General features: G+C 52.8%; 1 protein-coding gene across 1 annotated transcript in view; it reads right to left on the bottom strand.

The window, feature by feature from the left end:
- LOC133356750 (filamin-A-like) overlaps nt 1–27,304 on the bottom strand; it is an 86,508-nt gene that overhangs the window by 39,090 nt on the left and 20,114 nt on the right. Inside the window, 8 exon segments of the mRNA XM_061574407.1 lie at nt 190–327; nt 1,631–1,831; nt 2,181–2,343; nt 3,881–3,958; nt 4,142–4,260; nt 5,484–5,631; nt 6,127–6,224; nt 7,318–7,566. Coding sequence (XP_061430391.1) covers nt 190–327; nt 1,631–1,831; nt 2,181–2,343; nt 3,881–3,958; nt 4,142–4,260; nt 5,484–5,631; nt 6,127–6,224; nt 7,318–7,566 — 1,194 coding nt within the window.

The following is a 27,304-nucleotide window of genomic DNA, read 5'->3' as shown; positions in this document are numbered from 1 at the left end:
CACCATCGAAAGAGAGCTGGAATGCAGCAGATGCAGCTACCTTTACTTCCCTCTGGGTTGTAGACTCTGGCAATATTGCACGGCCCCTCCCCCGCCCCCCGTGATGCCCCCCCCACGTTTCGTGCCACCCCCCCACCGGTGTCGTGACACCCCCCCTCCACCACCTCCTTGTGTCGTGCTGTCACTCACTGGGGCCCTTGATGGTGACCTTGAGGTCGCCGCTGCCCGCCCCCTTCGTGTGAACCTTGAACTCCGCCACCTCCTTCACTCGGACCCCCTTGGGCTGCAGGCCCCGTCCAACAGCTCTGCATGCCAGGGGGTTGCATGCTGCCCCAACGCAGACGCACGCACACACAAATACAAAGATCCCCCACCCCCCAACGATGTTATTATCTGGCTTTCCAATTCAGTAATTTGCGAACAATTCATCAAACTTCGGAAAATCTGGACCACGAGACCGGCACACTTGACCTGCTTTTAATAATAAAATAAAAATTTGTCACGGGATCTTTAAAGTCCACTGTGAATACACCTGCGGTATTAACCAGGTTCGGCTACCGGGTTCGAACCTTCAACCTCCTGCTACAGGTGGCAAACGCTCGACCACCTGACCGCGGTACCACCCCGTGCGGCCCTGAGCAGACCGCTTGGGGCTGTTTGCGAGCACCTATTGAGGAGAGCCAATGGCGCACAAGGGGGGTTGTGTGACCAAGTATCACGCCCGCCCGGCCGCCTCCATACTCCCCGGTGCTGATGTTTGCATGCCACACCAGGTGCCCATTTAAGGCCGAATTGACCTAGGGGAGGCCCAGAATCGGTTGGAATATCACCCGCCACCGCTGCTAGCCGAGGTCGGGAATGGAATTCGCCGCTGCACGCCAAACTCTCACTGTTTAAAACACAATTTGCACCACCCGAGTCACTTACGTTAGTCTACTCGAGAGTGCCCGACGGAGGAAGAGGAGCGAGTGGAAAGGTCAGAGCCCAGGCACAGAGAGCGGCTCAGCGGAGGTGGCAAGAAAGAGCCCTGGCGGAGGAGAGAGGCGCCGACGGGACACATCCAGGGCGGGAGAGAGAGACAGCGACGCGAGCGTCTCTCTATCCCCGACAGCAGCGGAGAGAGAGAAGAGGGAGACGGCAAAGTTAGGTGAGGAGCTGTGAGAAAATCCCATGGGTGTGTGGGAGCGCGGAGGACAGCAGCAGCAGCGGGAGCAGTAGAAGCATTGTCAGCATCATCAGCAGCAGGAGCAGTGGCCGCAACAACAGCAGTAACAGTCCATAACACAGGTTTGTTGGGTTAGAGCACGCAAATGTATAAATGTGTCGTTAAACCCGTCACCACCCGACACAGCCAATTCGAAAGGTTTGTCACATAAACAGAACGTGCCTTTTCGTTACGAGCAAATTGGTTGTGCCGGGTGGTGGCGGGTTTAACGACACATTGATATATTTACGTGATCTAACCCAACAAACCTCGATTATGGATGATATTGGTTGCGAAAGCCTCTTACGTGTTGAGCAGTAACAGTATAAGCAACAGCAACAACAGTAGGAGCAGTCGAAGTAAAAGTAGCAGTAGCAGCAGCAGCAGCAGCAGTGGAAGCAGCAGTGGCAAACGGGAAGTGCCTACCTTCCCCAATGAGCACGGAGTAGGGGCTGCGGGGAATGGGGCCGGCACAGAAGTACACGTGGATGGTGTGCGTGCCCTCCAGCAGCGGGCGGTAGGTGCAGCGGTACACGCTCTCCCCCTTCTCCTCCACCGTCACCTCCACCGAGTCCTTCTGCCCGCTTGGGTCCACCACCTCCACGTGCGCGTCGCCCACACCCGCGCCTGGCAGCGGCAGCGGCGCAACAGCAAAAGCAGCAGCATCACAACGCTGCGTGTGTGCGTGTGTGTGTGCGCGTGTGTGCGCGTGTGCATGTGGCAAAGACGGAACCGATACCGGCGATCCGCACGTCCAACCACGGTCCAGTTGCAAATGAATGAGAACGAATCGACGAGTGAATGAGTTCGTGAAAGAGACCGCTAGTCTCGGTAGACTCCTGATTAATGAGTGAATTCTATTCTACTCTTGCGTGTACGCAAGATGTTCTGGAGCTAAATGTGTTCTCTCGCAGCAGCAACAGCAGCAGCGACAACTCGGACCACACGCCGGCAGAGCAGCAATGTAAACTCCCACCGGCCGTGAAGATGTCGAAGTAGGTCGTCTTGTTGGCAATGTTCCCCGTGGGTTCCAGCCCCGGGCCCCGCGCCGTCACCTTGGCCGGGTCCCCTTGGGGCATCGCTACCTCCACCTCAAACGGGCTCTTGTTGATGTGCTGTCCTGCAAATAGCACCGTGACCTAGCGGACACGGGACACGCACAGACAGCGCGAGGATCGGCCCCTCCTATTCGCGAGCACCCCTCAAGTTCGCGCCCGGCGCACGGGTGCGTGGCGTGGCCCAGCACCATCGCGGCCACCTTCATCTCCCCCGGTGATGACGGCGGTTACCCACGGCGCCAGGTACTCGTTGAAGGCTGAGCCGACCTAGGCGAGGCCTAGGACCGGTTCGGTTAATTGTGTTGGTGGCCGCGAGGAGGTAATCCAACTGAGGCCGTCGCCGGGCTCTCAGTGCGGGGTGGTGAGCAATGGGCCACCGCTCCACCCCCTTCTCGCCATCAACACCCGAGATCCATACGGCTTTCAGACCTTTGACACTCCACTGCTGGATGAGGGCCTCCACACGCCGTGCGGGTGGCGGGGGTTCTTTGAACATACTCTTTGGTTCTTTCGGTAAATTCACGTAGGTGGAAAAATAGAAGTAAATAAATTAAATCACGACGTTTCGATTGCAACACAAGCAATCGTCATCAGATGTGACAACCACAGCAAGAAATTTTACTGAATTTCACTTCAGTAAAATTTCTTGCTGAATTTCACTTCAGTAAAATTATTGCTGTGGTTGTCACACCTGATGATGATTGCTTGTGTTGCAATCGAAACGTCGTGATTTAATTAATTATTATTATATATTTTTTTCACCTACATGACTTTACCGAAACAACCAAAGAGTATGGATCCTTGTAGTCACGAAAACTGTAAATCTAGAATGTTTGACCATAATTCACCCTGCCGGTCAGTGCGAGGAGCATAGATGTGCAAGCGCAGAAGTACAGTACAATAATGGATCTTGCTTAAACAATGTAGTCCCCGCAAGTCCTAAGACACCCATGGTGTGTGCGTGGTGGTCACCCTATCCAAGCGCCATCTGGTGATGCTGCTGCTGCATTGGCAACAGTGATATGCAAGCACAAGTAACACTGGCCTTAAAAGGTACCGTATATCCAAGTTTCCCACGCTTTACGCGGGTTCTGTTTGTGCAATTTCACGCTGCTTACGTGGCTAACCGATTTCTAACCAAAAATCACTCTTATTAGGCGGTTTTAGTGTGGATATGCGGTCGGACGTCGCAAAGCAGTGTGTACTGTGTGTGTGCTACTTGGCAGACAGCTGGTCTCCTCGTGTGGTGCATTGTGGGTCGGGTGACCGTGCGGCCCACGCGATGTGACTTCGCTCTGCACGCCCTTTTTTTGTTTTTGAGAAACGCATCTACTACCGCGTAAAGCGAGGGGGGGCGGGAAACCTGTATAAATATGGTGATGCTTTTGGCAGTGGCTCTTAAGGGGCCACTGCCCGTAACGTCGCCTTACCGTGTACCGCCCTTCGAAGGCCACACACAAGTGCGTCCGATGAACGTGTGCCGACTCTTCTGAGGCCCGGTGGGATCGGATGCATTTCCCGGGTGATCTTACCACGGTCAACTCGTGTTTTGCATTCTCGACACGAGCGGTGATCCCTCGGGCTAAATCTCCCCCCCACCCGTCCCCCGTTTGTTTACCTTATGAGGCCCGGCCACCCTGGGGAAGTAGACGACGGAAAACGTCCTGTTCTTGTCGTTGTTCGTCGTTACTTTGGCCTTGAAAAGCAAAGAGAAACGCGCGTGAAGGTTAACAAGGCAAAGCGTCAGTGGGTGGGGGGGGGGGGGCTCGTGTAAAATGCAGGATTGTAACGAGGTGGCACGGGAGGTTAAATCGCCAAATCGGTACGCGGCTGTCGTTTTCTGGCGGCGCGGTGGCGTGGAGCGACTGAAGTTGGTCACCTCCTCCTTGTGTCCCTCCGGATCCTCGACGTAGACGAGGACCTCTCCCGAGCCGGCACTGATGGTCTCCACCGTGAAGTGGGCCGCCCGCATCACGTAGTTGCCGTTGGGCTCCACGCCTGTCACAAAAAGATAAAGATCCCCCATATAGCCTTAACAGACTGGTGGGGCAAGTGCTGTTAGCGAGTACCTTTGTCTCCCCAGTGGCGATGTTTGCACACCACATCAGATACTCATTTGAGGCTGAGTAGACCTAGGAAAGGCCCAGGACCGGTTCAGATATTCGTCACTGGTGTTGGCCACGAGTGGGAGTTGAACTCGGGTCACGGGGTTCGTAGCGCTAACCGCTACGCTACCGCACACAGCCACACAGACAAAGATCCCCACCCCCCATTCACAGTACAGATCCCAAGGAGCAAGTTGCTGTTAGCGAGCACCTATCAAGGCCAGCGTGGGAATCAAAAAGGGTGGAGTTGAAAAAACGACGCCCAGCCGTGTTTGTTTCCCCAGTGCTAATGCCTAAGAGGTGTTCGTGTAAGGCTGAGTCGACCTATGGCAGGCTCAGGATAGGCTAAGATTCCGCTTGCTTGTGCTTTGAATCGGACATGGATCACAGAGTGCATGAATCACTGTGCTATTGCTCCCTAGGTACGCAGTCACACACACACACACGTGTATACACATGTACAATGCACGCACCCAAGCGCACGCATGCACAGATAAACTTAAATGTCACACTCAGCTCCACCATTAACACCTGCCCGCACTTGCACTTGAGACATGCACCATCACTCGGCTCACCACCCACACCAACAGCACTCGCCTGCGGCCAACTCGCCCTGAGTCCGCCCAACCTGCTCAGACCTTGGAAGCTCAGGAGGATTTGAGCCGAGCTAATGCTCCGATGAGAGCCTGCTGGGGAATATCTCTCAGCAGATCGTTACGCGATCCACCCACCCTCACTTAAGGAGCTCTGGATTTCGAGGCACCACCGCTGCCGCCGCCTTGCCCGCATCGCGGTGCATTCAACTATTTTTATTTCACCAGGCAAGGCCCCACTGAGCTGTGTAGCTCTTCTTCAGAAGTGACCTGGCCACAAATGATAGCTCAACGAAGTGGCTCATCACGTGCACATTTATAGCTGCCAAACACTCTAAAATGCGTGATGTTGATTCTAAATGTGAAGGGAAAAACCGGAGGACCCGGAGGAAAATCCATGCGACCACGGGGAGAACACGCAAACTTCAGATGTACAGCAAGCGTCGGGGTCGGGAATCGAACCCACGACTTCCTGGACACCAGGTGAGGTTGATATCACCCATCTCTCCACAGTGCGCATCACCTGGTCCATAGGCCCGAGCGCGCTTGGGGTTGAGCTTGGGGCGGAGGGGCGCCCCGGTCTTGAGCTTGGCCTTGGGGAACTGCGACAGGTAGGTCATGACCGAGTGCTCGTCCACATTTGGGTCCACGATCTCCTCCGGAGCGATAACCTACACGAGGCACGCAGAGACAAAGATGGGACAAAGATCCCCTCTCTCCCCGGATAGCCTACGCAGGCTGTGAGGAGGACAAGCGCTGTTCCCGAACGCCTACGTGGTGGTGGTGTAGTCAGCACCCCCGGCCGCCTTTGTCTTCCCGGTGTCGAATTTTACACAGCAGTGGTGGACTGAATAAATTACTGAAATCGTTTTGTCAAAGCGCACTTCAAATTTACATACAAAACAGAATTGAAAATAATCATAGCTGCTTTGATCTGGTATAATCCAACTGCCTGTGGATAATTTATAATACTGTATTTATTATTCTGATGTAACCATCTTCATCAGCCATTGTCCACTGCTGGATGAAGGCCTCCCCACGCCGTTGCCATCGCTCACAGCCCCGCGATGTGACCAATCCATTCACCCCCCCTGCGCAACGAGCCGATATCAAAGCCGCATCTCTCTGATGAGGACGGCGTTGGTGGAGGGGGCAGCATGGGTCACCTGAGCGACTCCCAGCCAATCGTCGGCCTGCTGCATCGCTTCACGGGCGTTCTCCACCGGCCTGCTGGGGTCCCACGTCTCCCAGTCCGGGCAGAGGCCTGAAAGGCACAAACCCGCGCAGTCGACCAACTCAGTCCGGTTGCGCAGCTGCTGCGAGACGCGGCTTGTCTCGCAGTGAGCCCACGTGACCCATCTGGCCCCATGTAGGCGACTGGAGTGTCTCACCGAGCTAAGGCCACAGAGAGGGCGAGAGATGCATGTTTGTGTGATGAATGAGAAACGAACAAGAGCCTCTGCGTCCTAAGTTAGTCTATGGGTCCTATGTTCATGTATGAGTCAGCGTCACAGACACACTGGTTCCAAATCCAGGTTTCAGCTGCCTGCGATTAAGAAAGATGGTCACTGCATCGCGCGCTTTAAGATGCGCTTCTGCAGCCGTCTGGAATGATTTTCCGTCCGATATTAGGAAGCCACTCGAGTTGCGCACTTTTAAATCATCCAGATGAGCAACTATTTTTTTTTAGAAGTGCTTTTTGAGTTTAGTTTGTTGTCTTTTCCTCGCACCTCTGGTTAGCACGTTTGTCTACGTATGGTGCGAAAGAAGTTCAACATACATACATACAGAGATTATCGTGTGCAATGAGTTGATCGTTTAGGCCGACCTCCTGTATACCAGGCGAGGTAGTTAACATCTCCTAGCCACCGTGATGCTGATGATGACAGAGAGACACGCAAACTCCAAATATACAGCAGGCGTCAGGGTCGGGATCGAACCCACGACCTCCTGTATACCAGGCGAGGTAGCTAACATCTCCTCGCCACCGTGATGCTGATGATGATAGAGAGACATGCAAACTCCAAATATACAGCAGGCATCAGCGTCGGGATCGAACCCACGACCTCCTGTATACCAGGCGAGGTAGTTAACATCTCCTCGCCACCATGATGATGATGATGATAGAGAGACACGCAAACTGCAAATATACAGCAGGCGTCAGGGTCGGGATCGAACCCACGACCTCCTATATACCAGGCGATGTAGTTAACATCTCCTCGCCACCTTGACGCAACCGTGGCCGTTCCCGCCACGGTTCCCGTCTGGGCTTGACCGAGGGACGGCCGTTGGTGCCGACTCTCCGTCACGTCGGCAGCGCCAGGCCTGGGTCGGCGCCCGAGCGACCGACGAGTCACCTGGCGCGCAGCTGTCGACGAGCGCCCCCAGGGCCCGGCCGTCCTGCCAGTCCCGGCTGAAGTTGGTGACGGGGACGTCGGGCAGCTTGTTCTGGATCCAGCCCAGCAGGCGCTGCTTGGGCGTCTGCTTCTTCATCTCCTCCTCGTCCTCGTCGTCCCACATGGGCATGGAGATGGAGTAGTGCAGGATGAGCGTCCACACCATGCCCAGGATCAGCTTCAGGTTCCCGTCCACGATGGCCTTGCTGTCTGTGGCGCCACGCAACACAAAAGATCATCCCTCGGTTTAGCTTTGGCAGGCCGTTGGGGCGAGCGTTGTTGGCGAGTAGCACCTCCAATTAGAACGGTGGGCTACGTACGGTGCGAAACAAGTTTAACATACATACGTGCATACATGAAGGCCGGTACGGCACACGAGGGGGTGGGTGGCCCTAGTGACGATGTTTACTACACACCACATCAGGTACTCATTTGAAGCTGAGTTGACCTAGGGGAGGCCCAGGACCGGTTCAGATAATCGTCAATGGCATTGGCCATGAGCGGGAATCGAACTCGGGTCGCCAAATTCGTCGCGCAGCACCATAACCGCTGCTGCACGCACGAAAACCCACACACACACGGAGAGGCACACACACACACGCGGAGAGGCACACACACAGACACAATGTGTCCAGGGACGAACAGAGCAGTGGTTCTGAATCGTTTAGTTAGACGCAACAATATCACAAGACGTCACGTGTCCCGTGACGTCCAATCGCTCGCCAACGGCCACGATCAGTCTACTGCTGGATGAAGGCCTCCGCAAGCCGTCGCCGCCTAAAACTGTGCCCACGATCTAGCCATCCACCCGATGCACACAATCTGATTTCATCGCTCCATCTCCGTGGTGGATGTCCTCTGAGGCATGTTCCCACTCTTGGCCGCCACTCCCATTATGAGTCTCAATTGCCGGCCATCGTCCCTTTTAATGACGTGTCCTGGCCAAGCGCCCTTTAGTGTTTCAAGTCAGGAAGGTGTCTGTGACCTGCCGATGTTCTCTCTAACACGTGCCACCCTAGCACGTGCTACTCTTTACGTCTCTCCATCTGATTCCCAGCATGCACCGTGCTTCTTCTGCTACCCATCTTTCTTTGTGCACGTTTCCAAGTTTTGTTCCAATTTCTGTTTTTCATTTTCTTCGTTCCACGATTCTGATCCATATTTTCATAACAGGGAGCACGCATTGATTACAATCTTTCTCCTTTGGGCACAATGGCATGTTACGTTTTCACGATCAAGATTCAGTTTTCACGACCAAGTTCAAACAACGCACAGGCACGAGTACACAAAGCACACAGCCTCTATGTCAATGCTAATGGGTTTTGCACACGTTTAGAGGCTGTAAACTATTATTTAGGTCTTACAGTAAAGTCACATAGGTTCAAACAAAATAACAAAAAACTACGACGTTTCGATTGCAACACAAGCGATCGAAACGTCGTAGTTTTTTGTTATTTTTGTTATTTTATTTGAACCTATCTACTTGACTTTACCGAAAGACTCAAAGAATATGAATTCCTGCAGTCACGATAGCTTTAACTCAAGCCTGTATACTGTATGTACGCACATATGTTGAGGTTCTTTTTTGCATCGTACGTAGCCAACCGCGCTAATCGGAGGTACGGGGTAAGGACAACTGAGCACACTTGTGCGCAAGTGTCGTTTTAAACCTACGGTGAAATTGCGAAAAACTAAACTTGAAAAGCGGTCAAACTCCGAAGCGGTTTCCACATCTCTGAGTCTCGTCGGCAAAGTTGCGGTCTGATGCTCTCGCCAAGGGCCACTCCTCGAACACGGCACCGCGTGATGGATCGCAGCCGGGTGGACCGGCATCAACGGCATGTGCTACGGTTCTCTGGCAGGAATGTGCGGGCTAACATTTAGCGAGGAGAATGGGGTAGAGGCTGCATGGGAAGTGTGGCTGTGCGTGCAAGTGACGCGCGCTGGTCCCGCCAAGGAGCATAAGCCATCATCATGTGAACTCCAGTGGTCATCCTCGCAGCAGCGGCAGCTTTTCGCTGTCCGTCGAACAAACACGGCCACCGCATAGCGCGCTTTCAGACGTGCTTCTGCGACCGTCTGGAACGCTCTTCCTTCTGATATTCAGAAGCCACTGGAGCTATGTTCTTTTAAATCTATATTGAAAGCTCATTTCTTTAGAACTGCTTTTTATGTTTGGTTTGTTGTCCTTCCCCGCACCTCCAATTAGCACGGTTGGCTACGCACGGTGCGAAATAATTTCAACATACGTGCGTACGTACATGCACATGTACGGCCCCTTCTGGCAATCCCACGGCTGAATGTGCTCCTCCTCACACCATGCAAGGTCAAGAGGGTGACTATACTTCACCATGCTTGTATGTGCCGGTTGGTGAAGGTGGGGAGCACAGACTCGGTAGCCTAGGAGTGCAGCACAACGATGGGTTCTGCTGCACTGCCCTCCGGTGCCCCACAAACCTAGCCACGGTGGTCACCCAACCGAGCGCTGTGCGGGCACAAGCCTGCTGAGCTTCTGAGATCTGACGCGGACGGGCGCATTGCAGGTGATTTGGTCAAAGCGTGGACGAAACAACCCACGCTAAAAAAGTAAAGGTTAATTAGAAATCTCGCCGTGTGTACTTACACGGGTACAATGATGGTCCCAGCCGAGCCAATATTTGTGTGCCAGACAGTCCAATAAATGGTGTCAAACAGGACGGGTAACATGGTCGTATAACGTCATCGTATACCTGGCGATGTGACCCAGAAAGCACCATTCCACGTTTCATTGAACAGGAAAAGTCAATAGTGCCTGGCTCCGCCAAGCCACGAAAGTCGCAGCCGCACTCCTGCCATATACGAGACGCAAACATCGCCGGTGTTTGCACACCCCGCACCAGGCACACGCGACAGTAGAAACCTCCCATTTCAAATGGCTCTCGAGGCACGTACCGCGAGCTTAGGGCCCCTTCTGGCCTCACGCAATGGCCCCACATTGAACCGCGGTCAGAACGTCGCACGGCAGACGCTGCCGTTTCGAACATGTTGTCCGCAGTCGTCAATCTCAAACCTCCGTGGGCCGCGGGAGTGACGCCGCTGCGGCCCTCTGCAAACCTTCCCCGGCAACATTTTCAGAAATCCTTCGGGGACGTCCACCGACTCACTCGGTCAACCCCCGATGCGAGCACTGAAACGTCACTCAGATACTCGGGTAGCCATTGCACTCATGATGTAGGGACCGGGCCGCAAATGACAGCTCAACCAAGTGGCTTTTCATCATGTTGAAATGTATAGCAGCCAAAAACTCTAAAACGCATGATGTTGTTGATTCTAAATGTGGAGGGAAAAAGCCGGAGGACCCGGAGAAAAATCTACGCGACCACGGGGAGAACACGGAAACTCCAAATATACAGGCGTCAGGGTTGGGATCGAACCCACGGCCTCCTGTATACCAGTCGAGGTAGATAACATCTCGCACTCCACGACTCCCCCACCAAACATTTGAACCACCAGCCACCCAATGCTTGTTCGCTTTGTTTACTCAGATTTGGCTTCACCTTCGGGAGGGGCCTCAACTGAGAGGGCCCCCCTGGGAGGGCCCCCCCCCCCCCACATTCCTCCCCCCACCGCATGGTACGGCAATGGATCGACCTTCCCGCGACAGAAAACTCTCACGTACGTGGTGGTGGTGGTGGAGGGGTGTACGCGATTTTGGCGTTGAAAATAAAAAATTGCGGTGAAAGAGTTGACGAAACAGCAGCCTGGCGTTGGCGGGTGCAGTATTTCGCCCCATTTAGTGCGGAATACTGATCGATTGTAATATTGAAGAACATTGATTGAAATGTATTTATCCAGGAAACCCTTACGGAGTCTCAGACTATGTTCAGGAGGGGGCTGCATTGGGATATTTGGCCAATTGTATGCGCAATACTATAAACAATACTACACACACTCACAAGTACACACCCTGTGTATATCTATGTTTGCTGCAGCCTAAAGATCGCCGGTACACCACACTTAGTCCATAGACAGGTCGCGTGCGGTGTGGCAAAATGTTGGTACTCTCACCTCTTCCAAGACGTCTGGCCAGCGTGGAAGAGTAGGCCAAATACCCTCTATAGAGGGGCTTCTATAGAACTCTCTTTGGAGTGGAGGCCCCTTTTGCCAGCACTGGCATGAGCAAGCCATTGCAAGGCTACACCTTTACCATGTGTATATATATATACATACAGGAGAACCCTTCTGAACGACCACCCCTGTTAAGGACTAATCACTTAACGACGGGCCTCCATAGAGCCCAGTGTGTAGTATATAGTGTAGTGTATAGTAGTGTAGTGTAAAGTAGTGGTGTAAAGTAGTGTAGTATATGGTGTAGTGGTGTATAGTGTAGTAGTGTATAGTGTAGTGTATAATAGTGTATGGTGTAGTAGTGTATAGTGTAGTAGTGTATAGTGTAGTAGTGTATAGTGTAGTGTATAGTGGTGTATGGTGTAGTAGTGCTAGTCTGCTGCCAGGAAAAGGGAGGTGTGGACCGCCACTAATCAACACGCTGCTGCTGCTGCTGCTACGACCCTCACCAGGACGAGCGGACCGAGAAACGAACGAACGAATAAATGTATCCTACATGGTGACGATGATGATGATGGGGATGATGATGGGGACTATTTCATCCCATGATAAAATGCGGTGTCAGAGCGTGGGAGCGGCGGGCGCACCCAGCGTCTAGAGGCGCCCGCGCGGGCACCACCACCACCACCGCCGCCACCGCCACCACCACCGCCGCCACCACCACCACCACCGCCACCACCGACCGACAGCTCCTCATTTGGTCACCGAGCATTTTCTTCAAACGTGCGATGATCTCACGCGGCATAGTTTCTCCATTGCCTCATGGCGCATCGACCAGGCCTCCACCCCCCCCCACCCCCCCCCCCCCCGAGTGTCGTCCGTAGACCTCAAGGGATGGACGGGAGTGGGAGGCACTGATCCCCCCCCCCCCCCCCAATATGAGTGAGCACTCCGCGTGAACGCGCAGGACAGAAGAAGGATTACAGGCGCCAACGCCCTTGCCTCCGTTACTCAGACTCGACAACCACAAGCTGACTCCGCAGCTACAAGCTGGCCCCACAGCTACACTCCGACCCCTGCTGATGCGTGTCGTCAGTGTCTGGACAGCCGCAATATTTTAGACGCGGCAGAGAGACACCCAACCAGCCACCACCACCACCACGAGTTTTTGGACAGATTGAACGGTGGCTTAGATGTAAACGTCAATAACGCTATGACGGACGGAGCCTTTAATTGGACGGCCCGGATCAGCGCTGGGCTCATTAGCTTGGTTTGTCAGGGAGATTTAATATCAATTATCGTGTCGTATAACTTCTCTTATCCGCGACTAAGTGAGGGGGGGGGGGAATGCATGGATCCTTCCAATGTTGTTATCGGGTTGTTTCCGCACGCTGTTGGAGTTGTTGTCCGACGTTTTGCCCACGCACCCACCCACCGTTCCGGTGGGCCTTCATCAGCAACTGAATGTGGCACGGCCGGATCTCTGGCATGCGAGTCACGCCGTCGCCCCACGCTCCCAGGGGCTCTCTCTTCTTCGAGCCGTCCCCCATCGCGATTACTGGGGGTTCGGGGAAGCGAGCTTGTACTTGGGAGCATATACACACACACGTGTATAACGACTTCCTCAAGGGGCACTTTCCATCCCTACCTCCCCTCTCTCCGCCCACAATTCCCCGGCAGCACAGCTGCGCCAGACTCCGAACGGGACCTCTGCAATGTAAATTCCTTAAGGATGTCTTAAGGATGCGGCAAAAAGGTTTCTTTAACTCGAGTTCTCTTTGCGACCCTCTCCCAACGGTTGCGAGCTCTCTATGCCGCGATGTAATATTGTTGCTGCATTCACGCGCGCGTGTGTGTGTGTGTGCTTTTACCACACTAACAGGGAGAATCAAATGGGTAGCCTACGAGTTGTCTAACTGCAGTCAACTTAACATCGTCCTGCCGTGCAGAGCTTCCAATCATTGCGACTTTGCGTTCAATAACGCTTAGAGCGCACGTGCCTCTCTTGTCGAACTGAAAGTAATCACGTTCTTTTTGAGGGCCGAATCGACCTAAGGGGGGGCCAGGACCGGTTCGGAAAATCGTCGCTGGTGTGGGTGGCTGTGAACGGGAAACGACGAACCCGGATCGCCGGGTTCGTAGTGCAGCGCAGCGCAGCGCTAACCTGCCACGGCACCGCTCCCCAAGCGCTCACACTCAACACGAGCGGCGTGCCCCGCGGCATTCGCAGCCGCCCTCTGGGTTGAGGCTCTGCGAAGGCCACCGACTGAGCGAGTGAGCGGACAGGGAGGGAGCCATGCGGGAAATTGGGAATTGGAGACGCGTCGCGTCGTGCGAGCGACTTGTCATGAGATTCCAATCGGCAGCGCTCAGCGTCCGAGGATCGGGGTTCTACCGAGGTGGTGGTTTTGGTGCCAGCCAGTGGGCGTCGGTCAGGCGGGGCCCCCAATATTTGATTCGTCTCGCACGGTCGCACCTGGCTCCCTCCAATGTGCCGTGGCTCCTCCTCTTGCCGAACCGCATGGTTGCGCTCACTGTCTACAACATTTAAACGCTGTAAGTGGGAGGGGGCTGGCTCCGTCTTCGAAAAAACAAATCCGACAACTACAACTCCATAGCAGTGCCGGGTTATCCTAGTAGAAAAAGTAGCTACACGTGTAGTAGCTACACGTGTAGTAGCTACACGTGTAGTAGCTACACGTGTAGTAGCTACACGTGTAGTAGCTACACGTGTAGTAGCTACACGTGTAGTAGCTACACGCCCCGCACTTTCAAGGGCCCCCCGCTAAATGCTTTCAAGCTATCAATTCCGGTTCAGTGATTCTGCACTTGCTCTATTACTATAGTACTACACCGCCTTCAACTTTTATGAACGACTGGGTGTTTGAGGTTAGCGATTTGTCGTATTATCTGGCTGTATAGAAAATGAAAGAATACAATAACTTTACTATGCAAGTTTACAATTTATGCGTTTTAATATTTAAGTGTTTTTATCAAGTTTAGGGCCCCTTTTTAGCATCTGCTACATGCACCGCACTAGCTTCATCCGGCACTGCTCCGTAGCACCTTTTTGCAAAAGCAAAAAAAACAAAACCTGTATTACTTACAATACTAATCTGTTGAAAACCCATCCCATGGTGGCTGTCAAGGGGGCCCCAACTCGTAGCTTTGGCCACCAGAGGGGGGCAAGGCACCCCCCTTGCCTGCCCCCCCCCCCCCACGCTCGCCACGTGACTGGTGGCGGCAGCGTCTCGCGCGCGTCTCGCCCACGTGCAGGATGGCGACGGCCTGACGTCAACACCTGAGGCCGGCGGCGGGGGGGGGGGGCTCAGCCACCCCCGCCAACCCCCCCCCCCCCCCCCAGGAATTGGGTTACTTGAGAAGCTCGTTATTGTACAAAATTTATTTAATCGTTTAGCTATGCGTGGCGAATAAGCAGGCCTTCGAGTAATTATTTTTTATTAATTAATGGCGATTTCTTATTTCGTTTTTTTACTGTTGTTGGGGATTTTTTTGTGTTGGTCACAATTTATAAGACACTCAAATTGTGCCTTAGGCGACAGGGTCGTAAAACGATGACGGCTACATCCCCGGCAGCCTTTGCAGCAGGCGGTGCATCACCCTGTGTCGGAGAAGGATGCCACTGCAGAGCTGCCTCGGAAGTAATTAAACAACAGGCTTCAATTATCCACACCAGGGGGAGACCCTGCAACGAGTGTTTCTTACGGAACAAGTATCAAGACATAGAATAAGCCATTGGAAACGAAAACATTAATTTAACGTAAGAGTATTTGTTGTGCGGTCGTTATTGACAGAGCTGGGGACCCATTAACTCACTGCACCTGAGAACCCGGATTAACCGCGAGCGGCTGAACCTGGATTTAAATCCAGGATGGTGACAGCGCTGGCTCGACGCACCGACTGATGGCCGTGTCACGCCGTTCATGACCGCTGTTCACCACTTGAAGAAGAAAACAAACGGTAAATCAAAGACGCGAGACATTGCGCTACGTCAAAAGTTCACGGGGGCTTTGCCAACAGCGGCACAATGGACTGTGAACTTTGCAAAGGCAATTTGTTACAATGTTGAGATTTCAAGCAAATAGTTCATCTTTTTCCGGCCAAACTCTCGATTTGTAAGGTTTGATTTCAAATCCCATTTGCGGGATCGACTCGCGCCATCATCCCTGCGGGTTTTGAATCAAATGAGTGTGGGAAGTCAGCGGAGGTCAACTCATGGAGAGACTCGTCCCCGATAGAAGAATGAAGAATCTCCATGGCTGGTTCAGGACTGCGATCAGAGCCCAGCACCCGACCCGAACAGTCTCGGACTCTCTGAACTCGTTGGCACCTCGAAGCCTCAACACGGAGCTCTCTCTCTTTGATGTTTCGCTCATCACTCAGTTTTTGTGACATCGTCGAACGATGATGGGACGACTCCACTCTCCCTGACCTTAAGACTTTGGCGTAACATTTGTACACAATCCTCCCGGTTAGATCTACAAAATTGCCTGTCCACCGTAGCCTCTGGTCTACGTCCGTTCTCCAGGTTTTCACCATCACGCGCCCAGCTGTGACGAACGTGATTAAGTTTCCATCTTTCTATTACGCCGTACATCGTAATAGAAAAATGTTCACGAATCTCTCGTGGAGCGACACTTTCGCCGTGGTTCTTCTCGCTGCCCGTGGGCTAAGTCTACTGCAGAACCACGTCTCAAAAGCTGAGATCTTTCCCTCTCTCTATCCACTGCATATCCACAGAACTCGCAGACATTCCATCAATACAATTTCCATGTCGGCGAAATATTTATTTTTACGCTCACATTCACAGCTTAACTCCGCTAAGTCTGCATTCCCGTCCACGCTCTCAGCAAAATGCTTGGGATTCAAAGCGAAACTCTCGCTCTGACTTTATAAGGCACAGGCCAGGCACAGAAGCTGGTGCCCAAATTTGGCATTGGAGCCACCAGGAATCTCTCTCCGATAAACGCTTACACGCGCGCACACACACACACACACAGAGGGGCTAATGTGTGCACGCCCTACCCTGTAAGGGCAAGATTGTTCACGGCATAAACACAAACTCGCTGAGAGACCCCATCATTTTATCGTCTCTGCTCAAATTGCCCGGCTGGCACGGCAAGCGGAGAAGAGACAGCTCGTCGCACAATCGTGACGGACGTGAATCCCAATCCCAGGCAAGGGGGATCATGCCACACCTTTTTTCCTTGCCGGCGTCCAGAAAATTACGCCTCTGAGCTACGCCTGATGTCAACCGGCCGGCCTGTTTATCTGTACGCGTATTGGGGGTCACGCCTTACACACGCACGTCAATCAAACAGAAAATTTGAACTCGGGGGGCGGGGGGCTGGAATAAGCCACGTGAAATTAAAAACTCGAATTTATTCAAATTCATTCGTGCAGGCATCAGTGACTGGGCTGAGACCTTCAAACTCGCGACACTGCAAAGCGTGATTACAGAATAAGCGGCCAAAGCCCGGATTCGAACCCAGCATCTCCTGACACAGGAGGCCCCTTAGGGCAGCCTACTAGCTCCAGCTTAGCTCGGTATCCCTTTGGCTTGACCGTGTGCTCGCATAAGCGACGCTAGGGTGACTGGCCGGACGTAAGGATTTGTACGAATGTGGAAAAAACACGTGTGTGCATTTGCGTTCAGTTAGTCAGCATGCTGCGGCTTCGGTCAAATCGCCTGGAATGCGCATGCTTTTTAAATTAGATCGATGAAGCTAAGCAAGTTTGAGCCTGAAGAGTGCATGGATTGAGCAACCGTGAGATTACTACCTCTTAGGAACAAAAAAAAACCCTGGACATACCGCGGGAATATCTCACAATGCCAAGAGAAGGTAGAACTCCACGTGAATGCATTGTCATGAGGTGAATTATTATCGTTGCTGTCGTCGTTGTTGTTGTGACGCAACTGAACAAAAACCAGGACTATTAATGTCTCGGCGAAGACTTACAGATTTCCCAGGACAGCCACCTCAACAAGAGGACGATCCTGGTGAAAACCAGGGCAGGCGGCGTCCACGGGCAACAACCATGCATCAGGCAGAAACGACTGTATAGGTGTCTGCGATGCTGGGCGCCAGAGGGCAGTCCAGCAATATCCATTGTTGTACTGCACGTGCATGCTCTCACGGTCATGCTCCCCAACCAGCACCGTGCGACGTGGCACGGCAAGGGCAAACGATCCCCGCGACCCGCACGGAGCACGGAAGCCCTCATCCAGCAGCGGATAGGCAGAAGGGCCGCGCGCGTGCGAACAGCGCGACGGGCGATCGGTGCAGTCGGCCGGCGCTACTCGCAGGAAACGCAAATTTCCTTCCCCCCGTCCATCACTGAGCGGCAGGACATGTGTGAACATGTCCATTCGCTGACCCCCCCACCCCCATACAGTGGGGTCACGTGCAGAATAAGGGAGCTTCTGTTATCCGCGTTCCTATGACCCGCCGATGCCGTAGAGTCCGGGAAAGCAATTATATCAGCCGGCACAATCATCTTATCATCCACAGTTATCCATGGTTGTACCGCACATTAAGTGGGGTAATTACCGGGCGACATCGTGATTAGCAGGAGGATGGAACCGGTGGCCTCTGGATTTTAAGTCCAGTTTGCTAACCATTACACCCCAGCGGCATCTGAGTCTTCTTATCCGCAAAAAAAGAAGGTTATTAAGAAAGATCCATCTGCACAATATTGGATTTTGTGTGGCTCGATTGGGTTTATGGGTTAAAGGAATAGCTCATAATAGGGCAGTAGATTCAAGGAGTTTCACCACGGTTCTTTTTTGTATGCGGCACCAGCCTGTTAAGTTTACAGAGCTGCTGCCGTGTGTTACCGGCTATCAAAACTGGTTTGATCTCCCGGGGCGAAGGAGTTTGATACAATTTGCAGGATCATTAAATCCACCCAGTGGTGTAAAGTGGGAACGCCGCAGTCCGTCGATCGGAAGCGGATCGCTGGCGGAGATGCCCCCCCCCCCCTCCGGTGGAGGCGCCCCCCCCCCCCCCCCTCCGGCGGAGGCGCGCCACTTCTGCCAGTGGTGGCGGCAGCCAAGCAATTGCAGGGGTTGCACTTACGCCTCAGTCCATCTTTTGATCGATTCTGTTCATCCGGTGCTCTGACCGTGTGAAAGCACTCGCCAAATACGTCCGTAAGATCCAGTCGATGCGTTTAACAATTATTCATAGTCATAATATTTTAAAGAACCCCCCCCCCTCCCCTACTGCAACGAGTTAAACATCGAGGGAACGAGTAATTAAAGCACTTGCACTATTTCCTTATACGGTGTACGCTGAAGCGATGAGGTCAGGCTCGTCGTTTACCGGCATCCGCTGGAACCGCCGCTGGAGGGTCCCCGGCGGCCGCTTCGTTACAATTCGCCCGGCGGCAGCGTGCCAGGCACCGGGCCTTCCCCACCCGCCCTGCCTCCCGGTGTCATGAATGAAATGCCCTTCCCCTGTCTCATTTTTTCCACCCTCGTCGTCATAGTAATAATGGTGATACTAAGTGACAATGATTAATTATACCCAAGAAATCCACACTGACCGTGCAAAAGCTTCGAGAAGGGTCCTACGTTGGGATGTTTGGCAAACACCAATTACTTTGTAATGTTTTTGTTAGCTATTGGGAGGAAACCGGAAAATCTGGAGGAAATGTATGCAGAACGGTGGGGAAGGGGGGGGGGTGAGAATGTAGAAACTCCACGGAGAAGGCCTCCGAGATGGTAATCGAAAGCATGCCACTGTTCCAGGGTGGCACAAGTGTTAGCGCTGCGCCCACCCTCGGCAGCTCTGCAATGTCCGCTTCTGGGGGCCAGTCTCTCACAAGAACGATCGCGCTGCGAGAGATCCGAAAGGACGATACTCTGCCTCATGGCAAAGCAGCAACAGTAGAACCAGGGTGAAAATGTAAAAAGAGCTAAAAAAAACATGGAAAATTCTGAAAAAAGACAAACTTTTTTGTATACTCTTTGGTTCTTTCGGTAAAGTCACGTAGAAAGAAATAAGTAATGGAATTCAATTGTTTCATTTAATTTATTTCTATGTGACTTCATCGAAAGAACCAAAGAGTAATTCCTGCAGTCACGAAAGCTTCAAATCAAGTTTTTTTTTGGATACATTCTTTTTGCCTTCATTTTGCCATCTTGCTAGAAATGATTCTTGCTCTGTTTTTGCTGCTCCTCCTCTGTTGAAGCTGCCACTGGCCCGGATGCAACACTGCCGTATCATTTGCATGCGATTTGCATCCATCGGGAAGCAATTGATTTGTATGGCCGGCACCGATTGACGCACGTGCCGTGAGCGCGCGAGATTGGATTTTTCTTTTTTAAATCGACGAGTCTCCGTTACGGGCGCGGTCGACAGCTCTCCCGCGCGTGTCTGCTCACACAAGCACCCCCTCACAATGCTTCATTTCCTCTCCAGACAGCACAGAACCCACACGTGGGCGAGTAACAGCGCTACTACCAGTGGCGTAGCTGTCGAGTGAGTGTGCAGGCGGTGCAATTGCATGGGCCGGAGGTAGCCCAGGCACCAGACTAGGAGGGGGGGGGGGGCGGAAATGGACAGGAATGAGGTAGTCCAGTTCATTCTTTCACACGGGCCCCATCCCTATCGCTGGACGCGACTTTGCACCAGCAGCCAAATCGATTCAAGCACCACCAAGTCTGCCGTCTCAAAGCTTACTCCAGTGGCGCGTATCTCACCGGTACATGTCCGCCCCGACCAATTTACCCCGGCCCACGCCCAGTTCGGTGGATGTGCACGGCCCACCTCTCATTTTGCGCTCACACGGCGATGTATTCCCAATCTCGTCTACATTTCCCTACTTCTAAAGTACAGTCTAGCGTTTTTCCATGTTGAAAGCAGGTTGTTTTATTTCGTCCAGTAACCTATTTGTGCACTGCACTGTGCAACTGTAATTCTTATCTTTAGAAATGTTTTCTCTTTAGAAATGTTATCCTACCTTTCACACGGCCGTGGTGGCTTGGAGATGTTAACTTCCTCGCCTGGTATACAGGAGGTTGTGGGTTCGATCCCTGACCCTGACACATGTATATTTGGTCGCGTGGATTTTTCTCCGGGTCACCTGGTTTTTCCCTCCACATTTAGAATCAACATCACGCGTTTAGAGTATTTGGCTGATATAAATTTCCACGTGAAAAGCCACTTTGTTGAGCTGTCATTTGTGGCCAGGTCGCTTCTGAAAAAGAACTATATAGCTCAGTGAGCCTTACCTGGGAAAATATTTTTTTAAATAATTTGTATAACTCAGTCTCCTGCTTATCGCTCAGTCCCCAGCGACTCGGATATGTGACACCACTATGGGCATTCATTTTGAAGCCAAGTTGTCTCCATGCCCCGATGAGCGTTATGCGAGTTGATAATCTCCGTTGGTGGCGGCCCTTAGCCAGCGGTGAAAATTCCTCATTCCTCGGACGAGTGTTATTCTCCGCACACGGAAAAACTGCGACTGATTTTCCATCAGGTAAAGGTGCTGCCCTGCAAATGCTCTCTCACGCCACCGTTGCCGGAAGAGACTCCACTATAGTGAGCTCTAAATAGCCCCTCTGGAGGGTATTTGGTCTACTCTTCTTCCACTTGGTCTTGGAAAAGGTGAGAATACTCACACTTTACCCCACCACCCGCGACCTGCCATTTGACTCACCGTGGTGTGTGTACCCATTTATAACGCTCACAACAAAGAGCGGAGTGCCGGGTGGCTAAAATACAACAAGTTGGCACAGTACGGGGTACAGCTGGTGCATCTACCGGTCATCTCAGCCAACCCATGCCACCTGGGTCTGTCCAGGAGACCTGCCAGCGAGCCATCGACACTTCACATGGCCTCAAAGTGCACCTGCTCTGGCACAGGCGCCGTGGTGACGTTACCATCACTTAGGTGGCGAATGGCGAGTATTGGTATACTGCTGAGAAGACATGGACGGAGGAATTTGGGAAACTTTTGCGTTGTTTCAACCAGGGCCATCCATAGGGGGGGGGGGGGGGAGGGGGTGCTAGGCGTGAGACAAATCCCACAGTACGCACCCCCCGCTGCTCCTGACACCGTGACGTCGGAGCGCGCGGAGGGGGGGGGGAGGGGCTCCCCCAAAGCGCGGGGCCCGGGGCGGTCGCCCCGATGCGCCGCGCACCCTCGGGACGCCTCTGCTTTTCAACCGTCGCGCTGGGAGAAGAACGGAGCGGACGACCTATGAATGGCGTGAAACCCAGAGCGGCGGCGCGTGTGAAGCTGCATCCCCGTCGTTTTCCATGAAGTTGCACTTATTTCATTGGCTCCGGACAAATGACTGACTGCGTCATGCCGCGGTCAGAATTTCAATTGTCAAGCCCGTGTCGCTGCGCGTCAAAGCGCTCTGCTGTCCTCCGCTCCACTCATCCGGACACATTTTTGGTCGTTGTTGGGAGCCAAAGGGATGAAGAAAATGCAGTTTGACCAAAAGCTTACGGACTCCGTACAGTGCATTACGGTATTTCCACGATCAAAGATTGCCACAATTCTCACAAAACTGCACTGTACAGTACAGTTAAAAGGAATCCCTCATAGCTTTGCTCAGAAGAACGTACCACGCAGTACGAACTATTGAGTTGCAAACCCAATGTACTAACTTTGTCGGGAGAGTTTTTTTTGTATCTAGAAAGCACACACAGGGCTACAAACAAATGCACAACATCTCAACACTGTACAGCAGCAACGCTAGCTAAAAATATTAGCAGTGTTACCCTCTAATAATGTACCGTACAGCATTCACACATTTTTTTCTCATTACGTGCATTTTTGTTACATTACCTACCTCTAGAAAAATTGCCGAAGATAACCCGACGATGACTACTACAAGTATTTGATTTCACCAGGTAAAAATCCCACCGAGTTATCAGCTATTTCTCAGAGACGACCTGGCCACACGTAGCGACAGCTCACCAAGGTGGCTGTTATCATCGTCACACGTGGAAATGTATACGGTCAGTCACGGTCAGTCGCGGCCAAATAGTCTAAACACGTGTTTACGAAATGCGGAGGGAAATAACTGGAGGGGGGACCCGCAGAGAAATCCACTCGGGTGATGATGGGCATTTGCCCAGAGCAGTGAATGTTGTGAAGTCGCACGGACGGTTAAACAAGACGCAGCAACATTTGTTGGCGTGGAATATAGAATGTCACAATGAAGCCGTCGTCAGCGTTCAGGCGCCACAAAATAAGGAGAGGGAAAAGAGAGACAGACACACAGACGCGCACAACACAGACATTCCCTCGTACAGTCACTACAGTGGATATTCAGGCCAAGGGAAAGTTGTAGAAAAACATCTGCGTTTAACTGCACAGTCCCCATGCCCCCTAACAACCCTGGGCTCAAGATTTCCGGCGTTCGAATGCTCGTTCCACACAAGAGCACATTCATTTTAAACGGCGCCTGCAGCCTTCCCAACCCCACCACCACTGTACAGGGGCCGTTGAAATCTCTGCGCACGTGTCCGTGCACTCTCCGTGCCGTGTACGCGCCGATGTGGGGGATCCTATTGTCCGCAGGGGGCTTTATATCCGCTATTTTACTCCACTTATCCACGAAATAAAAGTTTACGGAAAAATCCCCGCAGATAAATCGAACGGGTTTGCCCCGTGACCCCTGTGAGTCCGCGGAACCGCGGACTATTAAGAAGCCGCTTTGCTATGCATCACGGGTGAAATCGCGGATAAGAGGAAGAAAAACGGCCGCGGGTAATGGGAGTCTTCACGGAACCTAAAAGCTGCCGTGGATAATACGAGTCGTAGGTCACAGGGCCGAGGATAATAGGTGTTCTTACGTAGAGTACACATACCTGTCGACCCCTTATCAGTGCCCTACCTTATTGCAGACCAAGTCAGACCTTATTGGTCACCCCGTGCCATTATAAATCTCAGAGTTCATCCTACAAAGTCCCATCGCGAATATATATTTTGCCCGTATTGAAACGGCTGTACGCCGTATGGACCTGAAAACGTAATTTCCCTCTACAAGAATACGGGTAGACCGCATGGCCTCACAGACATATTTGTGCTTATCGAATATTATGCCATTAGTACTCTACAGTACTGCTTATGATTTACCTAGACTGCTGCATTGTACATGTGCAGACATTTCTGTCAATTCACTGCTGGATGTGGGTCTCCCCCCTCCCCCCCACCAATGTTTGGGTGGAGTGGGTTAATTATATGGGCTTGCACAACCGTACATCCAGGAGTTAATTCAGCCACACACTCCACTTACCAAGCCACACACACTCCACTACCCAGCCACACACTCCACTACCCAGCCACACACTCCACTACCCAGCCACACACTCCACTAGCCAGCCACTCACTCCACTTACCAAGCCACACACTCCACTACCCAGCCACACACTCCACTAGCCAGCCACCACACTCCACTAGCCAGCCACCACACTCCACTATACAGCCACACACACCCCACCGAGATCTCTGAGACCCACCGATCATGCCCTCAGTTGGATCATGCTCCGAGGCTACGGACGCGGGGTGGCCACGGGGGCTTTCGTCTGCCCGGCAGCACCCAGGCTCGAGAATTCCCTGCCCTTGGGAAGTCAGGAACTCGCAGTTGATGGAGGCTTTAAAGTTCCTGCTGAAGACCTCGCCGGCTGTTTTAACGACGGCCTCCTCTGTCTCTCTCGCTCTCTGATTCTCTATCGCAGTGTTCTTCATTGCAAGGCCTACGGGCTACTGGTGGCAGCCTGGTGGCCTCCAGTGCAGCCCCCCCGACAATACACAAATGTGAAAACACTCCATTATCGTGCTGCTGTCCAATGGTTTGAAATGTGTGGCAGCCCTCGCATCGATGTCTTATTGTCAAAAGTGGCCCCCCCTCTGAAAATGAGAGACACACACACGATAGAACACTGGTCCATCGTGTGTGTCTCTCTCTCCCCGCCTGCTTCTCACTTGTTATCCTTATTTACATGCATGACATTCTGAGATCCAGCGTGCAATTAAAAATACAAATGTCTATTCTTATTTCATACTGGTCAGGGGAGGTAGGTGAAGATGGGGCACAGATAACTGGGAGCATAGGTGGGGGATCATAGAATTACAGCACAACAATGGATTTTTTTGTTGCACTGCCCTCTGATGCCCACAACGCAGGCCCTCGGCAGCCTCTACGATGACTTGTTGTGCGTCGTGGTCGCCCATCCAAGCTATATACAAACTCAACTCTGCATAGCTTCCTAGATCTGATGAAATTGGTCGCATTCCGTGTGATTTGGTCATAGGCGCCGGTACAGTACTGCATATTAATTACTGACTTGCCCTCATTAATACACTGCATGTGGAATTTTTACCTCGTAAGTGCCGACTGCCGCCTACGTTTTCGGCCGTCATACCAACAAGCGATGCCACATTAAACAAGCGATTGGGAGCAAATTTAAAGTTGATTTGCAATTATCCCTGGGGTACGCCCCATGCCAATTAGCCAAGGAGGCTTCTTGAAAAATATTCAAACTAAACAATTTTAGTTATTTTAGCAGGAAAGGCCCACAGCTATATAGCTATTTTCAGAAGCAACCTGGCGATCACAAATGATAGCTCAACGAAGTGGCTTATCGCGTGGAAATTTGTAGCAGTCAAACACTCTAAACGCGTGATGTTGATTCTAAACGTGGAGAGAAAAACTTGAGGACCCGGAGAAAAATCCACACGACCACGGGGAGAGAGACATGCAAACTCCAAATATGCAACAGGTGTCAGGGTTGGGATCAAACCCACGACTTCCTGTATACCAGGCAAGGTGGTTAACATCTCACCACCTTGGGGAGCTATTACATTACTATACTACAGAACAATTGGGGGCAATACATGTCACTTGACCCCTGTGTTTTGTAGGGTGGGGTGGGTAGCTGCCCTCTTGCCCAACCAGTATTGATCATCTGAACCGGTCCTGGGTCTCCCCGAGGTCGACTCAGATGTCAATGAGTACCTGATGCAGTGTGCAAACATCGCGACCGGGGAGAAAAAGGCGGCCGGGCGTGGTGCTGGCCAACCACCCCCTCGTGTGCCATGCCGGCCTTCATTAGGTACTTGCTAACAGCATTTTCCCCAACAGCCTGTTAAAGGCTATGCAGGGGATCTTTGTCTTACCCAAAATACACCAATACGCACAGTTACCTTCAGAAAAGCGGCACAAGAACAGGGGTATATTCAAGCAAACTGACATTGAAGACCCACGACACTTCGGTTGGTATTTAGCAACGGGCATGGCCAACATGAGGGGTGGAACAGTGGTGCAAGCCATGCCATGAACCCTGGGTTCGGTTCCCGGCTGAGCGATATCTGAACCGGTTCTGTGCACACCCCCCCCCCTCCTCCGCCCACCAGTCCACTTCACCGGTCCGCAGTGATCAGGAGTCTGGTCCAAGAACCCCCCCCCACCCCCCCCCATGGCTCACACGGCGAGACCAGAGGCCCTTCCTCCAGCAGTCGGGATCGACGACAAAGGGCCCGAAAGTTGTGTCGAACGTTGAAACCCGCCTCTCAGTTTCACCAGACGCCGGCCACTGAGACCGTCCGTCTGGACGTGCACGCCGAGCCGGCGGATTTGGTGTCAATCCCGCACGGCGCTGTTGGTGACTCGCTCTCTCACACAGACAAAGACCCCCCTCACCCCTGTTTAGCCTGTAACAGACTGTTGGGGCAAGTGCTGTTAGCGAGCACCTATGAAGGTCGGATACAGCGCACGAGGGGGGTGTGTTGCCAGCACCACGCTCCGCCGCCTTTGTCTCCCCAGTGGCGGTGTTGACACACCGCACCAGGTACGCATTTGAGGCCGAGGTACCGGTCCATATAACCGTCACCGATGTTGGCCGCGAGCAGGAATCGAACTCGGATCGCCCGGGGTCCATCGCGCTGCGCAACGCTAACCGCTGCGCCACCGCTCTCCATAAACGCCCCAGCCGCTGCAGCACACGAGGCATCGCCCAGAAACCAGCCTCGCACCACCACGACGAGCGGGCGGCGGTGTTTCACAAAAAAATAAAGCCAGGTTTGTGTTTCTGCAGCCACTCCAGTTAGGGTTTGTTTTACCATCCCCCGCAGGGCGGTATGCGCAGAGCAGGACCGTGGCCGCCAGGTTAGCCAGTGGTGGAGATTTTGCCCTTATATGGAATGTACAGGGGGGGGGGGGTAGGGATGAAGGATGAAGGGCTGGGGGCCAGATGGCTGCAAGCCAGACGCCGAGACACTCGTGCGAAGCCACGCTAGTGGCTTGCAGCCTCGCGGCTGCGTACGCGAAAAAGAGGCTTTAAAGCTCATCGAGTTCCTCCAGTAGAAGCAAATATTCTGATGATGATGGGTCTGTTTCGTATGAATATAGGGTACAATCATACAGCACAGCGTCATCAGGGATAGGCAGTGCCTCGTACTCACGTGCTGTGCACCCCCCCCCCTCGTCAATTAACAGCTGTATCGTGCCCCCTTGGGCACTGGACGTGAGACCCTCCCTCCCTGCACCCCCATGGAAACTTGCCCTCCTCCAACTTTCAAATCATTGCCACACACCTGAAAGGCGACGTTTTCCAAGTGACACCGGCAGCAAAATTCGTTTGCGTTTTCATTTGAAGCACACGGCCTTAACCATGATTATCATCATCATCCAGCCATGGTCTATCCGCTGCTAGACGAATGATCTCCCCGCGTGCTGTTACAAAAAAAACCACCCGTGGTCTTGCGATGCAACAATCCAGCACCTCACCCCCGTGCAATTCGCAGACGGTTCTCTATGTACGGTGCGAAAGAAGTTCAACATACACATATGTACGAGGGCCCATCGCATGGCTCCATCTCCCCCGGTTGGCCATCCTCTCGGGCGTGTCCG

Source organism: Lethenteron reissneri, chromosome 55 (assembly GCF_015708825.2).
Source record: "Lethenteron reissneri isolate LAM-NWPU_2019-01 chromosome 55, ASM1570882v1, whole genome shotgun sequence".
NCBI lineage: Eukaryota > Metazoa > Chordata > Hyperoartia > Petromyzontiformes > Petromyzontidae > Lethenteron > Lethenteron reissneri.
Note: the sequence above shows the minus strand (reverse complement) of the source record. Positions and strands in the feature narration are given on the sequence as shown.